Source organism: Halyomorpha halys, unplaced genomic scaffold (assembly GCF_000696795.3).
Source record: "Halyomorpha halys isolate HHAL.00 unplaced genomic scaffold, Hhal_1.1 Scaffold346.1, whole genome shotgun sequence".
Taxonomy (NCBI): domain Eukaryota; kingdom Metazoa; phylum Arthropoda; class Insecta; order Hemiptera; family Pentatomidae; genus Halyomorpha; species Halyomorpha halys.
The window spans coordinates 136,489-151,139 of NW_027106417.1; the positions used below are offsets into that span (position 1 = coordinate 136,489).

Below are 14,651 nucleotides of genomic sequence, written 5' to 3' on the forward strand. Positions count from 1 at the left end.
CCAGTCCTCACTTACAAATCGGAAGCCTGGACCCTGGCAAGTGTTGAAGAAAAGGAGATCTTGGTCTTCAAAAGAAAAATTCTGTGCCGAGTATTTGGTTGTGTCAGGATGCAGCGGATCAGATCCTGAGGAGGTTGCTGGACTGTAGGCTGCATCGGACCAGAGGAAGAGGCAAGCCAAGGCTATTTCAAGCCTTCATGATGTTATAACAGGACATTATACACATATAGATACTGCGTTGCAAGAGTAATGTCTTAAGTAAGAGGTTTTTCGATTAAGTATGCTTTTTATTTATTCGTGAATCTTGGAAGTGGCAAATCTATTTCAAACAGTATCTTCGCTAACGCAGTCAGCGTCAACAGTCAATTGCAGTTGAAGACATTAACAATCTTGCCATCACAATTTCTATAGTTATGTTATTTTACTTACAGTTTTAATTACTTATATATACATATTACTTTTCATTTCTTTCATTACTTTATTGATTCTGTACAATTATTACATTGATTTCAATGCTTATTCGCCTAGATGGGGATATAAAAGCACTGAAACAACAGGTAGCATAGTAGACAATTTCATAGAGTGGACCATTGGTGTATATCAAGAATACTGATAATGAGCCGACTTCTTTTTTCCTACAACGGGCAGCAAACTCATCCAGATCTTGTACTCAGTCATCTGAGGCTGGAATATTAATCAAGTCTTGAATTACACCAGATTCCAGGATCTTCTGGTCACAGCATCCTCTTACTTGAGATTAAAGCAAACAAATTGTATAAAAAGCAAAGAGAACCATGCTTTTCCAAGATTGAATTTCAAAAAAGCCATATGGGAGGATTATAAACAACAGCGTGATGTGGAAATCACTGAGAAATTGCTCAAGGGTAACATAAACCATGTATCCAAGCAAAAGAAGGACCAAATAATCAAATGTGCCATGAAATTTATACCAAGAGGTAAAATAAAAAATTATACCCCTTTCTGGATGGATGAGCTTGAAAAACTAAAGGTGGAAAGATATGCGCCTCAGAGGACAGCAAAAACAAGTAGTTCCCAAAAGGATCGTATAACCTTAAGACAAAAGATGCATTATAACTTCAAAAAGGGAAGCATTTGGTAAATTCCTTACAAATATGGATTTTAGAAAAGATGGAACTAAAATGTATAAGTTCTCTAGTATTAACAGGGATAGTACCGATGCCAACAAACCTATGAAAGATGGTTTATAAGTATTAACTAGACAGAATGATATTGCCAATAAATTTTGCAAGATTTTTACTCAAACTGGTAATTTCAAACCCAAGCATAAAAACCTCGCACAAGGAAGCTAAGAGAGAAATTAATGAGCCATTCTCTATGAGCGAGTTGACACTAGCCCTAGAGGACACAAAAAGTGGAAAGGTGCCTGGTATAGATGGCATATACCCAGAGTTCCTCAAGCACATAGGGCCAAAAGCGTGATTCAAAAGTTCATTAATTTAACCCGGGAAAGTGGATACATCACATAGGGTGGTCAAATGCCTAAAGTATAATTCTTAAGTTCATTAATTTAACCTGGGAAAGTTGATACATCCCAGATCTTTGGAGGATATCTCAGTTCATACCAATTATTAAAAAAGGTAAAGCATACAATGCTTTTAACAGCTATCGTCCAGTGGCACTGACGGGTGTCTTCTGTAAAGTTGCAGAAGAAATGGTTTTAGGATGGGAGACTCCTATCTCCCCATACAAAAACAAGAAAGGCTTATTACAACGTCAAGCAGGATTCATGAAGCATAGAGATACTAAAGAGAATATAACTTGCGCCTTTCCCAGGCAATTAAGGTATGATTTCATAAATATCAAAATAAGCTAGCTATCTTCATTGATTTTAGATCAGCAGTTGACCGAGTGTGGAGAGATGAGCCAATACACAAATTAGCCCTTATGAAAATTGATGGAAAACTGATGGGCTGGATCAAATCATTCCATTCACAATGACATATTTCTGTGAGGTACTGGGCAAACCATCAGGAATCAAGCAAGTAAAACAGGGACTCCCTCAAGGAGCACTGTTGGTAATTCTAGGTGACTTAAAATGCTTATTTATTGAGATAACGAAATCCATTATCACAAGCCTAGGCCTGAACTTTGAGATAAGAGAGCCTCTGGCTGACTTGACTAAACAAAGCGTTTGGACGTGTCCATATGCTGTAGTGCTAGATCTGATAATGCCCATCAACAAATCCATGACCCCAGCAGAAGAACTAAGGACTGTGGCGCCACTATAGCCGAGCTCAATCCTGAGCCAGAATGGATTTATGTGTACACCAACAGGTCAGCTACAGGAGCAAATAAAAAAGTGGGTGCAGGTGTATAGCAGCCTGTTCTAACTGCCAGCACCTGCTGGAGCAAGCGCTACCAATTTTGATGGAGAGGAAGCTGCTATTACTATGGCTTTAGAAAAGCCAGCGAAAAGATGATAGTTCTGCAGTCGGATTCGAGAGCAGCACTGCTGGCAATAGCATCTGGACATCCCTGGAATGCTGGAATTCTCGCATGCCAGAAAACTATAGAAAGTAAAAGAGAAATACTTAAAGTATTGGTGATGCAATGGATTTCAACCCATAGGAATGAGGAGGCGGATCGACTTGCACGGTTAGAGGCTAGCCAACCACAGCTGCTTCTTCCTATTTCCATGGACATGGTGAAAGAAATGGCCTGAAGCACTATCACTGAAAGAGCAGAGGAAAGGAGTAGAGGAGAATGTGGGGGCAAGAACTGGGCGGCATTGCTAGACTCTAAGAAGCGCACTCAATTGACTTTACCAAGAGCAGTAGCAGTGGCATATTTCAGGTTGGCCACTGGACATGACTATCTGTAGCACCACCTGAAGAGAATAGGGGAGTGGCTGAGTCTTCAGACTGTGTCCTATGTGGAGTTAATGAGATGACTGCCAATCACATATTTACATGTACGGCAATGGCGGACTTAATTTTTAGACAGGAGTGATATGAATAAAGCTAAAGTATACTGGGCTGTACGAAATAAAATGGCAGAAATTCCTCCTTTGGCATAGAAAAAAAAACTCGTGGTATTCTTGGATTTTTTTCCAATCCAAAACCACTTCTTTGACTATCTACTACCTATCAATCTACTTCTATAACTATCTACTTGGTTCCCACATACAAAAACTAACTAAAAACTACGCACAACTGACTATTCTGACCTTGGAGGATTACTGGACCAAGGAAAAGAGGTCAAGAGCAACAAAGACATATGCGCCATCTAACACAAAAGGAAAGAATCGCAAGTATGTTTTTTTTTTTACTAAAAATAGTGTTCATTTATAGAATTTATGGTATTTCTAACTCATTTTATGAAAAATTTGGCCACAAGTCTTTGTTTCTCTTAAGGTGTGATAGGTCTTAAGGTGTTAATAGATGTAGCACAACATTTGTGCTCAGTTAGCGTAGTTTTAGAACTGCCAACAGACAAATATGCTCTCCATGTTTTAGTTAATTAAAAAATTTCTTCAACCCCCAGATTCAATAACTGACTAATAGTTCAAGATATGAATATTTTAAAATTATATTGGTTTGGTGAAAATACTTCGTTTCAAATTCTTTAGTGAGTTATTTTCTATTTAACACAACACAAATATAAGTTTACAAAGACATTATATGAACGAGTAATTAAATCAACAAATATCTAATAGAAAAATCTAAAATAAAAATTGAATTTATGGATTATATAGAACTATTTCTGGGAATTTTTAACATCTATTATCTAATATTTACGTTTTCTTTATTTTGTCCTTTGTAATAGTGAAAATAGTTTATATCGAATGTACTATCCGACAAAAGTCAAAAGAGTCTTGCCAACTTGCTTCCGTAGTTATTCTGTATAAGAAATTTAAAATAAAGGATGTTCGACAGTTAATTATTTTATAAGTTAGAGATCAGGTAAGATAAAACAAAACATATATATAATCATTAAACAAACAAATATAATAAATTTAACTTACTGCACGATTAAGTTTTACTGCAAGTATCGTATTGGAATAACTATAGTTACAGATCTCAGTACCCTTTTTGAAATGGCACACTTTAAGTTTGCGAGGAGAGCTCAGGCTAACCATTGCCAGCAATGAGCTACTGAACAGTCTTTCAACTATACATATATCTTCTGTTTCTGAAAAAATACAACTTAATATTAGTACAATATTAAAGTAACCAAGATTATTTATTTACATATTATTTCTGTTGGATAAATCCCTTTTCCATAGGAAATACTGAACCAATGAGCAAAAGGAAAGTACCGTTTCAAAGAGATTTTTATGGAGAGTTTGCGTTTATACAAAAATTGTAGTAGATGCTCCAGTTATTTTGAAATTAATTTTTAAAAAACGGAATATTATAGGAACACATCCCCTAAGAAATAACAGGAAATTTTTTTTTTTTATGTTTTGAATGAGTTATTCAAAAGGTGACAAAATTTACCCTTTCCCATTTTTTTCCTCCTCCCAAAAAAAAACAAAACATTAAAATCACTCTTATTAGCCAAAAGACTGATATTTCATAATTAAGGAAAAACTTTATAATCGCAAGTATTGTATATCCATCATTAAGTTATATAATCGAAATATAACAATGTTAATTTTATTTTTGTATTGTATCTTTATTTAATCTCAACTTACTTCTTTATTTTCCGTCTTTTAGTGCGTTAAATTTTTTCTTCTTATAGTGTGTTAAATGTTTTCTCATTGATAATTTCCACTTTCACTTGTTATTAAGTCTCCTGTTCAGTTGTAACCCAATAGTTTGTGTATTTTTTATTATGTTCTTATCATTGTCAATTTTATATTAATACTATTTTATTACTTCTTTTCTTTCATTTGTATAAAATTTTCTCTACTTATATTTACCTAATTTTAACCCTACCTTAATTCACCTTTTTGTATCTTATTATCTTACTATGTCAAAATATTTTTAGTTGTTTTTTTTATCTTTTTAGCCCTGACGTAGCTCAACAAAGTGGAGCAAAATGTCAGCAAATAAATATTTGATTATTTATGTTTTTTTCTGACCATCTTCTTTATAATTTTTGATAACAATGTTATATTAATGAAGTATTCTCATTTAAACTCTGAAACGGATCTTCTAAGAAAATACAACACTCTATTTGTACTAAACTAATAATATCCCACTGCCTTATGTTTTAGAATGAATCCATCAGATATTACTTTTACAGCAAAACAAAAAATAAATAAATAGATTCTGCTATTGTTAATTAATTACAAGACATTGCAGGGAAGTCACCAGCATTTACCAGGTAAAAGAATTTGCAATTTCACACTGCCTTAATCAAACTAAAATAAGTAATATTTATTATTCAAAAGATAATTGATTACAAAACTTGAAGATTAAGCTGCAAATTATTAATTTTTTTTTTCTATTTTGCTAACCTCATCAGTGAAAAAATGAGAGCTAAAGAAGGAGAAAGAGAAAAAGAAATATTTTTCATGAGCAGAAAAATCAATATTGTATATATGTATATATAGTTGACCGTAAAAATTGATATATAAGAAGATGGTCAGGGTTGCGGTCAAAAGTGAAACAAAAATAGTTTACAACTAGTTGTTACAAATAGTTGTAAACTATTTTTGTTTCACTTTTGACCGCAACCCTAACCATCTTCTTATATAGAGAAAAATCAATACTTTTATTTATCATTAAGAACATGGTGATTCTTATAATTAGAGGCCGAATTTTTGTGCAATTGCATCTTTTGCTTTCTAGCTTCAAATTCCAACAAACCTCGATGGAAATTCGAATCTTAGAAAAAAGACATACATTAATTTTCTTTCACAGAAAATGACACATTTTGGGGTTTCTCCAAATTTTGCATTTTGAGTTTTTTATGCACAAAATTGCACACCCTATTTTATTGTACTAAATTTTCTTATATTATACACATAGGGGTAGGGTACACATGCCAATATTTATTCATGTTATTTATTTTTTTACTTTAATCAATAGTTTAAAATAATAAAAAAAAAACAAGCAAACACAAGAGACGAATTTTCTTGGAACATTATTGTAAATGGTTTTGGGTAACTTTAAAAAAGTCTCCAAAATAAGCTTGTTATAAAAAATGCTCAGTGTTATTTTTCTTAATTCTTTCGTCTGGCTTTGTTGTGACTAATGAGAATTTCATTTTTTTTAAATAATGTTTTATAACCTATGTATACTATTTTAAATAGAAACAAACAAAACATCAATAGATCTGATCAATATGAATAGCCCTATTCATTTTTATTCAAACTTTTTAAAGCGTTTCTGCTTCAACTTATTACTTGTTAGTTTTTAGGTTAATGGTATATTTTTATGTAGATAAACAATTGAAAAGCTTTGTGAAATTTTAAAGGAAATTTCATTTGAAGGTTAATTTTTAAATATATATATATATAGCCTTGTATATTTCTTCAAAAATTTAAAATTGAGATAGCTTTAAGAAGTTGAAAATTTGAATTTCAATCAAAATAATAGGAATATAAAATACTTGAATAGAATTAGCTTCCTCATATTTCTTCAACTATGGACAAAATTTTAGATTTTTAATCAAAGTAGTTTATTATTTATGAATATTTGAACCAATATAGAGAGTATTTAGGAAGTTTAATTGAGTTCAAACAACGTTATGTATTAATTTATAAATTAAACAATATAGTTAATTATTGCAGTATTTGAATGTTATATATATATTTTGAGTCTTTACTAAACGATTTTTCACATTTTGGGTTTTTTACAGCAATAATATCCAATCTCTAATTATGACTGACAATTTTTTAAGGTGGAAGTATATTTATTTAATAATTCTAGGCGATATTATTTCACCATATAATTCTAATTTAAAATCAAGATAACCAAAATTTTGGCTATAGCCCCATTATCTTGTTAGCAAATTAAAACTATGGTAAAATAATCTTGCCCATAATTATTAAATTAATTTTGACTTTTTATTATTTTTTCTTAATGTTGACAAGAAATTGATCTAAGTAATATATAATAAATATTGAGAAAACTAGTCACTAAATATTCAAATCAATTACTGCAAAAAGGGAATCAACATTACTTTGCCTAAAGCTACTAACATTTTAAATAAAACTATTGATGGAACACAAACGGTAAAAATTAAAATTAAAAGTATTAGTATAGTATAATCAGAAATTAGCTGCTGACGAATGAATGAAAACATCTGTTTTCGTTTTCAATATAGCATGGCAATGGACCCTAGAAAGTGGCATAATTTATGAATTACTGCATGAAATTGGAAATAAATATTTAATATTTTCATAGAGATTTTCTTTTACAACCTAGATAATATTTTTTTAGATTGGATAAGTAGCCAAAAACATTCCTCTTACCAATGCTTATCTTTTATTTATTGATTCTCACCAAAAATTACTTAGTTTAATCGTCATACTAACAAAATCACTAATACATTTTTAATTATTACTTCTTTAATCTTTAAAATCAAAATGTAAACTATAGTTTTCCTAATTCCAAAAAAAAATCTCTCATTAAAGGAATTAACATAACAAATTGAAATAAACAAAGGTATTAAGTATTTCAAATATGTTGGTATATATTTATGACTTATTTATAAGATGGAACTTCTACTTAATTTACTAAGTGCCTAAAATTCATAGATTTAACTTCATCATATAAATGGGTTCATTAGGCACATAAAATATTAAACTGCTTTTTTTTCTTAATTATTAGGTGTAATTAGTGATTAAAATTCTAAAATTGATAAATTACTATTTTCTTGTAAAAAAAAAGAACTGTTTGCCAATTATTACGACTACAAAGACATACTTGAAAACCATTTAGGTTTTATTAATTTAATATTGTATTTTCTTTTTGCACCAACTAAAACGGTTCCTTCTCAATGAACCATTCATGAAAAAAAAACTCAGTTTAAGTATTTATTGAAGTTAATTATAAAACAATATGCTATTAATAAAAATAAAATATAGCCATTTCTGTTTCATTAGTTTTGAAAGTAAACAATGCTAACTATGTAATAATTTCATAATTTCCTGCCAAAGAAAGATTATCACAATTATTTTTTACTTTCCACAAAATAAAAATAATGAATTAGATAGTAATTTTATTTTTTAATCATAGTGAAAAAAGATTCTTTAAAACACTAAACAATATATAAAAAAAAATGTCAACATAAACAGAGAAGTGTTTACACATAAATTAACAGAAGGAAAATACTTATATATGTAGTAAACAAAAAATGTAAACAAACAATTCATGCCATCTTGAATCACAGAATAACATATATAACACCAAAGAAATAATAATAAAGAATATTACCACTTTCACAGATTTCTTGAGGGGAATCAATTGTGTTAAGGGATAAAATTCTGTATCCATGGCAAGTACTAACTGCCAAAGACCTGAAAATAAATATAATGGTAAAGTAATTTAATAAAATCTAACAATGTCCTATTATGGTATTATATACTTATACAAGTATAAAACAAGCAAGGATTTAAAGCAGACAATTAACAGCAATATAAAATGAATATTTCCTTTGTTCTAAACTGGCAACTCAATAAAGAAATAAAATGTTCTTACGTGCAGTCCTGATTAAAACTGACAAATATGCCATTTTTTGTGGAGTCGTACGATTTCGCTAGAAAATTCATTAGACTATATAAGTTTGCTTTGGTAAAAAGGAAAGAAAATACACTCCACAAAACGACCTTCAGTCAGACATATTAGCACTGAAAACACTGGAGCCCTACTGCCAGCTGTGTTTATGTTTACGACAAAGGGGTTACTTGATCAGGGTAGAAGAGTTATAATCTATTATTCTAGATCAGAAAATTATCATTAAATTTGATGAAATTTTTATTTTTAATCTAAATAAAATGTCTGTATTTAGATTTTTAAAAAAAATATTTGTATATATTACTTTTAAAGAATACATCTTCTTTCAACGGTTGTCCTCTAAATCTAAATTTTTTTTTGATCAAGTATTCTTATTTGACGTAGTTTATTTTTCTTTCATATTCGATCCTGAATTAATCATACTTTTGAGATTATAAAAAGTAAAAAATAATAGAAATTTCGAATAAGTGAACTGAATAATGTCAAGGTCAAAGTCTTTGTTATTTCTTTTCCATTCTCTTTATTATTCTCTATTTCGTTCAAAGCTTAGTATACTTTTTTTTTTAATATAAATTTAATTTTGATTCATTCATTAAACATGTAACTAGTTAAGTTTGTCCGTTTCTGGGCACATGGGATTCTTCAACTTCTCTTTAAACGAATCAACGTTAGCCATTTCCAAAGAATATATTCTTGCTTTCCTCACCTACTTTATAGTTTTATTGGATTTTCCTTCTATATTCTTAGTGACCCAATGGTCATAGGGGAGTTCACCTTTTGATTGGGCTTGGTTTTTATAGTTGCCATAATTCCCCTGAATACAGGCCAAGTTCTTCTTGTCGCAACAAATATGTTTTAAAATATCATCCGCATTTATTATTATAAGTAACATTGTTATAGCTGAAAATCATTGCTTTAGAAAGGCCGAATACCTTAGACCCATATTTGAAATTGACATTACGAGGTCTGACCTAGAAGAGTTTAAGTAATAGTACAAGAGCCCAAGAAGAGAAAAAAGTCAGTTATTTCACCCCAATTTCTGATTACTTTAATGAAAACTATGCATAATTACTAATCAAAATGTATGAGTCTACCAAGTATAGGTAGGGGTGCCATAGATAGGTCTGTCAAGCTTAAATACAAAATGGCGGCTGTTTCAAAACTTTTAAAAAAAATTTGTTTTTTCATTGGGAGCTCTATATCTTCAAAACTACCAACAACACTGGAAAACCTTAGTGAATATCATTTAAAGAAGTGTAAATTTGCTAAAATATGAGCCCAAATAAAGCTATTATGGCAAATCGTTCCCGACAAATAGCTTTTTAAAAAGCAACATTTCATAAAAAATGCACTGAAAAATAGTTAAATAAGTTAGTGAATTTATTTTGAGAAATCTGTATCTCAGGAGCTATGTGACGTACAGATGTCTATTAGCACTCGAATTAAAGCTAGTTTAATGCACTATAAAGTAGTTTATGACGTTTATTTTCGTAGGTGTAGTAATGTTTATGATTAGGGATAGGATTTTTATGTTTTCACTTATTTTTACCTGATCATGATATCTGCGATTCCTTTCTAACTAAAGATGTTTCAAGACATTTCTGTACAAATGAAGCCATTTTTATTTCACATATTTTTAAATATTTGGCCCTTTTACATATTTTGTTGTAAATCACATATTTTCTGAAATATTTATTTTTAACATATTTTTAGGTATTTTGTCCTGAATCACATATTTCCTTAAATTATTTGTTCAATTGTAAATACATTTTTCGCAGCAACTACGTAAAATTCAAGAGAACGCAAGAAACTTAATAGTGAAATTTATCTTTTATCATAAATAGTGCGTACAAATTCTGTATCTTCATATTTGAACACAAATTAAAAGCAGTGGCAAAAATTAATTTTCACACAGAATTCATCGAGTCTTTCTCAGAATCAATTAAAAAGAGCAAGGGTCTTATTCCTGTGCCATTTTCCTAGAATTTGTTTGCTTACTCCTCAATCCATGTTTCTGTTCCCCCTTCCTATGGTCCCTTCTCATCTTACTCCTGTTTCACTCCCCACAGCATTTAGACCTTTTCGAGTTAAATTGTTTTTGATTGTGTTTTAATATTATTTTAGCATGCTTAAAATTAAGTCATTGGAAAGTGAGTTTCCCAATGAAACTTTTACGAGTGGAGGAGTTTTATTTTGTGCGTGTTGTGACAAGGCTGTCCATATCGCAACGCTCTCAGGTCTTACAGCATACAAAAATTACTTAGCACCAGGAGAATCGTGAGAAAAGTATTTCGAGAAGGCAGACTTTCATTCCATCAGTTCTTTCCCCCGCAGAATCCACAGGTACCAATACTATGTATTTAGATTTGTACCGAGAATTTGTGAAATTGACATTCCTATCTACAAAATTAACAATCCGGACTTAAAACCTTTCTTGAGAAATACACTTGCCGAATAATGTCCAATGAAAGCACTTTAAGAAAACATTATTTGAAAATTATATACGAGGAGACGTTAAAGGATATTCGGAAAGCAATTTCGGATGGGCCGATTTGGATTTCTGTGTACGAGACTACGGATATCGAAGGGCGTTATATCGCAAACATAATAGTTGACAGACTTAAGTGTTGAGGCACCTTCAAAATCCTATTTGCTGAATTGTGAAATCCTCGAAAAATGTAACCATGAAACGATTGTAAGATTTGTCAACCAATCTATGACTGTTCTTTGGCCTAAAGGCATCACTCATGGTAAAGTTTTGTTGTTTTTGTCAGATGCGGCACCTTACATGAATAAAGCTTGTAATGGCCTTTAAGTTTTTTATCCTAAGATAGTTCATTTGACCTGCCTGGCACACGCATTTCATCGCGTTGCTGAAACACTGCGTGCTCAATTTCCAAATGTGGACAAGCTTGTGTCCACAGTAAAAAAAATTTTTTTTAAGGCTCCCTGTCGTATTATTATTTTAAAGAAACACACCCTGACTTAGCTTTACCACTGGAACCCGTGATAACACGATGGGGTACCTGGCTTGATCGAGTCCAATATTATTGTTTAAATTTTGAAAAAATAAAAACATCAAAACTTAATGTTGACGCCACTGCAGTAGAGAAAGCGAACAACTTGTTATCAATTAACTTGAGAGTCGTTATTAATACTGATTTGGCTTACATAAGTGCAAACGTGGTATTTTTATCCAACACAATTACAAAATTAGAAGAAAAGGACCTTTCACTGACGCAAAATTTAAAGACTGTGAACGAAGCAATAGAAAGACTGGAAAATATAAGTGGTGAAAACGGAGAAGCCATAAAGAAAAAAGTACAGGACATGTTTAAAAAAATCCAGGATATAAAATCATTCAGTCCATTGGACCCATTCTCCTCGGAACAAAGGATGACAGCCGCCCAGGTGATACAGAATATCGAACTAGATGCAATGGAAATAGCTTCATTTAAGTATGCCCCTAAACACCAGTAGATGTTGAAAGATCTTTTAGCCGGAACAAGTCCATCTTTTTTTTTTTAATTTTTCAGAATTAACGTTATTATTGAAAAACAAATTCAAACTTTACTGAAGAGATTAAATTACGTAAACAAACCCTAATTATGTCAGAGTATTCTTCTTAAAAAAATGAAGTGAAATTACACTATTTGATGCAATCTTTGCATACAGTATGTGCATGAAAGTAAATAAACAGAATTTAATCACTTCATGGAGAGATAGTGTGACTAACGATCTCTGCATGTGACCTTCTCTGATATTTGCTCATTTGGTCTCGAAGCCACTCCACTTCAAATTACTACCGCCACAGCCTAGCTGATATTACGTACACTGCTAAGTGAGTTTCATTACTTCTCACTCTAATACAGTTTTTAACATAACGTTTTACAAATTACGTCTTGTTTTGATTTGAAGCGAAATATTTACACAGAATAAATAGAATATTTAAAATGTGCAATCTTAAATTTGTCCTAGTTATTGAATTCCAAGGTTGGAGATATTCTTTAATTAATTAAAAACACGAAGAACCCAAATATGTTACCAATTAATACAAGTGCCATTTGATTAGTGCCTAAAAAACCGACTTAGAACTGGTCGGCCATAAATTTAGCTTTCAAGGCCTTCTAGACAAGTAGACTCAGAAAGAAAACACCTCGGCACATTTTTTTTTCTTTTTCGGTATATTTTGTATGAAAGTATTTTATTAAAACTCGAACATTAATAATTATTGTCCTTAATAGTGCCAGATTTTATAATTTCTCTTCAATACAAAAAAATTCTGTTTGTAATTGCAATTCATAGAGATCACTAAGTACCCTCCAGTTTGTTCGCATTTCCGTCTACCATTCCCCCTAAATTTCGATTGTATTGTAATTTGTAATCTGTTCGGCTTGTAATTTTAATGACTGAAAAATAAAATTACAATAATTTTAGTTTAAATAATAATAAAAACATTAGAATTACAACGTCACAATTTATCATAGCGTGTAACCAGTACTAATAGTACGAGAGCCCAGGAGGAGAAAAAAGTCAGTTATTTAACTACAATTTTGGATTACTTTAATGAAAAATATGAATAATTACTAGTCAAAATTGATGAGTCTGCCAAGTATAGGTAGGGGGGAATAAAAATGGTAGCTGTTTCAAAATGTTAAAATAAATTAATTTTTCATTCGAAGCTCTATATCTTAAAACCACCAACAACACTAGAAAATCTAAAAGAACATTATTTAAAGAAGAGAAAATTTGCTGAAATATTAGCCCTAAAAAAGCTATTTACGTCCAATAGTTCTCGAGATTTAGCTTTTTAAAAAGGAAAATTTCTTTAAAATCTACTGAAAGATTAGTAGTTAGTTAATTTATTTTGAGAATTTTATATCTCAGGAACTATGTGGCGTACAGATGTCTATTAGCACTCAAATTAATGCTAGTTTAATGTAATATAAAGTAGTTTATGACCTTTACCTTCGTAGGAATAGTAGTTTCATGATATTTGCTAAAAGAAATTGATTTATAGTTGTTGGGACAATAAGTTTGATTTATGAAAAACTTATCACAACTATATAGAGCCAGTCAGTCGTCAAACTTGGTAGCTAAAAAAAACAAAAATTTCAAAATTTCTTTTGAATACAATTTTATCTTTATCAAATTTTTATATCACATAATATTATAGTTGCCTCTTTCGATCATAAAATATGATAACTTACTTGATGAAAACTTTTAACTATGTTAATATGTTAAATGCAACTTTAATTATAAATAATATGTAAAAGTTGTATAGCGTTTTATTAATTTTTATTTATTAAATCTTTATTAGTTTGCTTTTATTAATAACACAGTTTATATAACTTTTTTTTTCTTAACACATCTCAACGAGGTTTCGGGCCTATTTACCCATCGTGCAGTTCCATGATTTCATGGTAATCTGACTTCACAAAAAGACAATTATAGTGAGAAGTTTAGTCGATGTACAACATGTCACAATCTCACAAGAGGAGATCATAACACACAAACAAAAGACAATCCTAGTAGTACAAGAGCCGGGAAGAAAAAAAGCAGCATCTCACCCCAATTTTTGATTACTTTAATGAAAACTAGGTATAATTAATAGTCAAAATTGATTAGTCTGCCAAGTATAGGTAGGGGGAATAAAAAATGGCGGCTGTGTCAAAACCTTAATTTTTCATTCGGAGCTCTATATCATAAAAACTACCAACAACACTAGAAAATCAAAGAGAACATTCACATCAAAACTTCATTTCAGAAACCATTGGACGTACAGATGTCTGCCAGCGCTCAAATTAAAGCTAGTTAAATTTACTACAAAATAGTTAATTATGTTTATCTTTGTAGGAGTAGTAGTTTTGATGATATTTGACAAAATAAATTCACAAAATGTTAATTTCTAGTTGTTCGTATAAAATGTTGGATTTATTAACAAATATATCTCTAGACCAATAAGACCCACATATGTCT

The 14,651-nt window shown here is 30.8% G+C and overlaps 2 protein-coding genes across 6 annotated transcripts in view; one reads left to right on the top strand and one right to left on the bottom strand.

The window, feature by feature from the left end:
* Atg18a (Autophagy-related 18a) overlaps nt 1-14,651 on the bottom strand; it is a 73,256-nt gene that overhangs the window by 48,029 nt on the left and 10,576 nt on the right. For 3 of the 5 annotated variants that reach the window (XM_014421900.3, XM_014421897.2, XM_014421898.2), the window contains exons 1-3: nt 8,637-8,817; nt 8,373-8,455; nt 4,007-4,173 (exon numbers count right to left, since the gene is read on the bottom strand). In XM_014421900.3, the coding sequence (XP_014277386.1) occupies nt 4,007-4,173; nt 8,373-8,455; nt 8,637-8,707 (321 nt within the window). In that variant the 5' untranslated portion in view covers nt 8,708-8,817. Of the gene's footprint in view, nt 1-4,006; nt 4,174-8,372; nt 8,456-8,636; nt 8,818-13,640; nt 13,769-14,651 lie in introns of those variants that run through there. The other 2 variants (XM_067044782.1, XM_014421899.3) reach the window with 2 other exon arrangements.
* Nucleotides 12,398-14,651, top strand: part of LOC106681535 (multidrug resistance-associated protein 1) — a 25,957-nt gene continuing 23,703 nt past the window's right edge. The window contains exon 1 of the transcript XR_010842704.1: nt 12,398-12,513. The gene's annotated coding sequence lies outside the window, so the exon portion shown is untranslated. The remainder of the gene's footprint in view (nt 12,514-14,651) is intronic.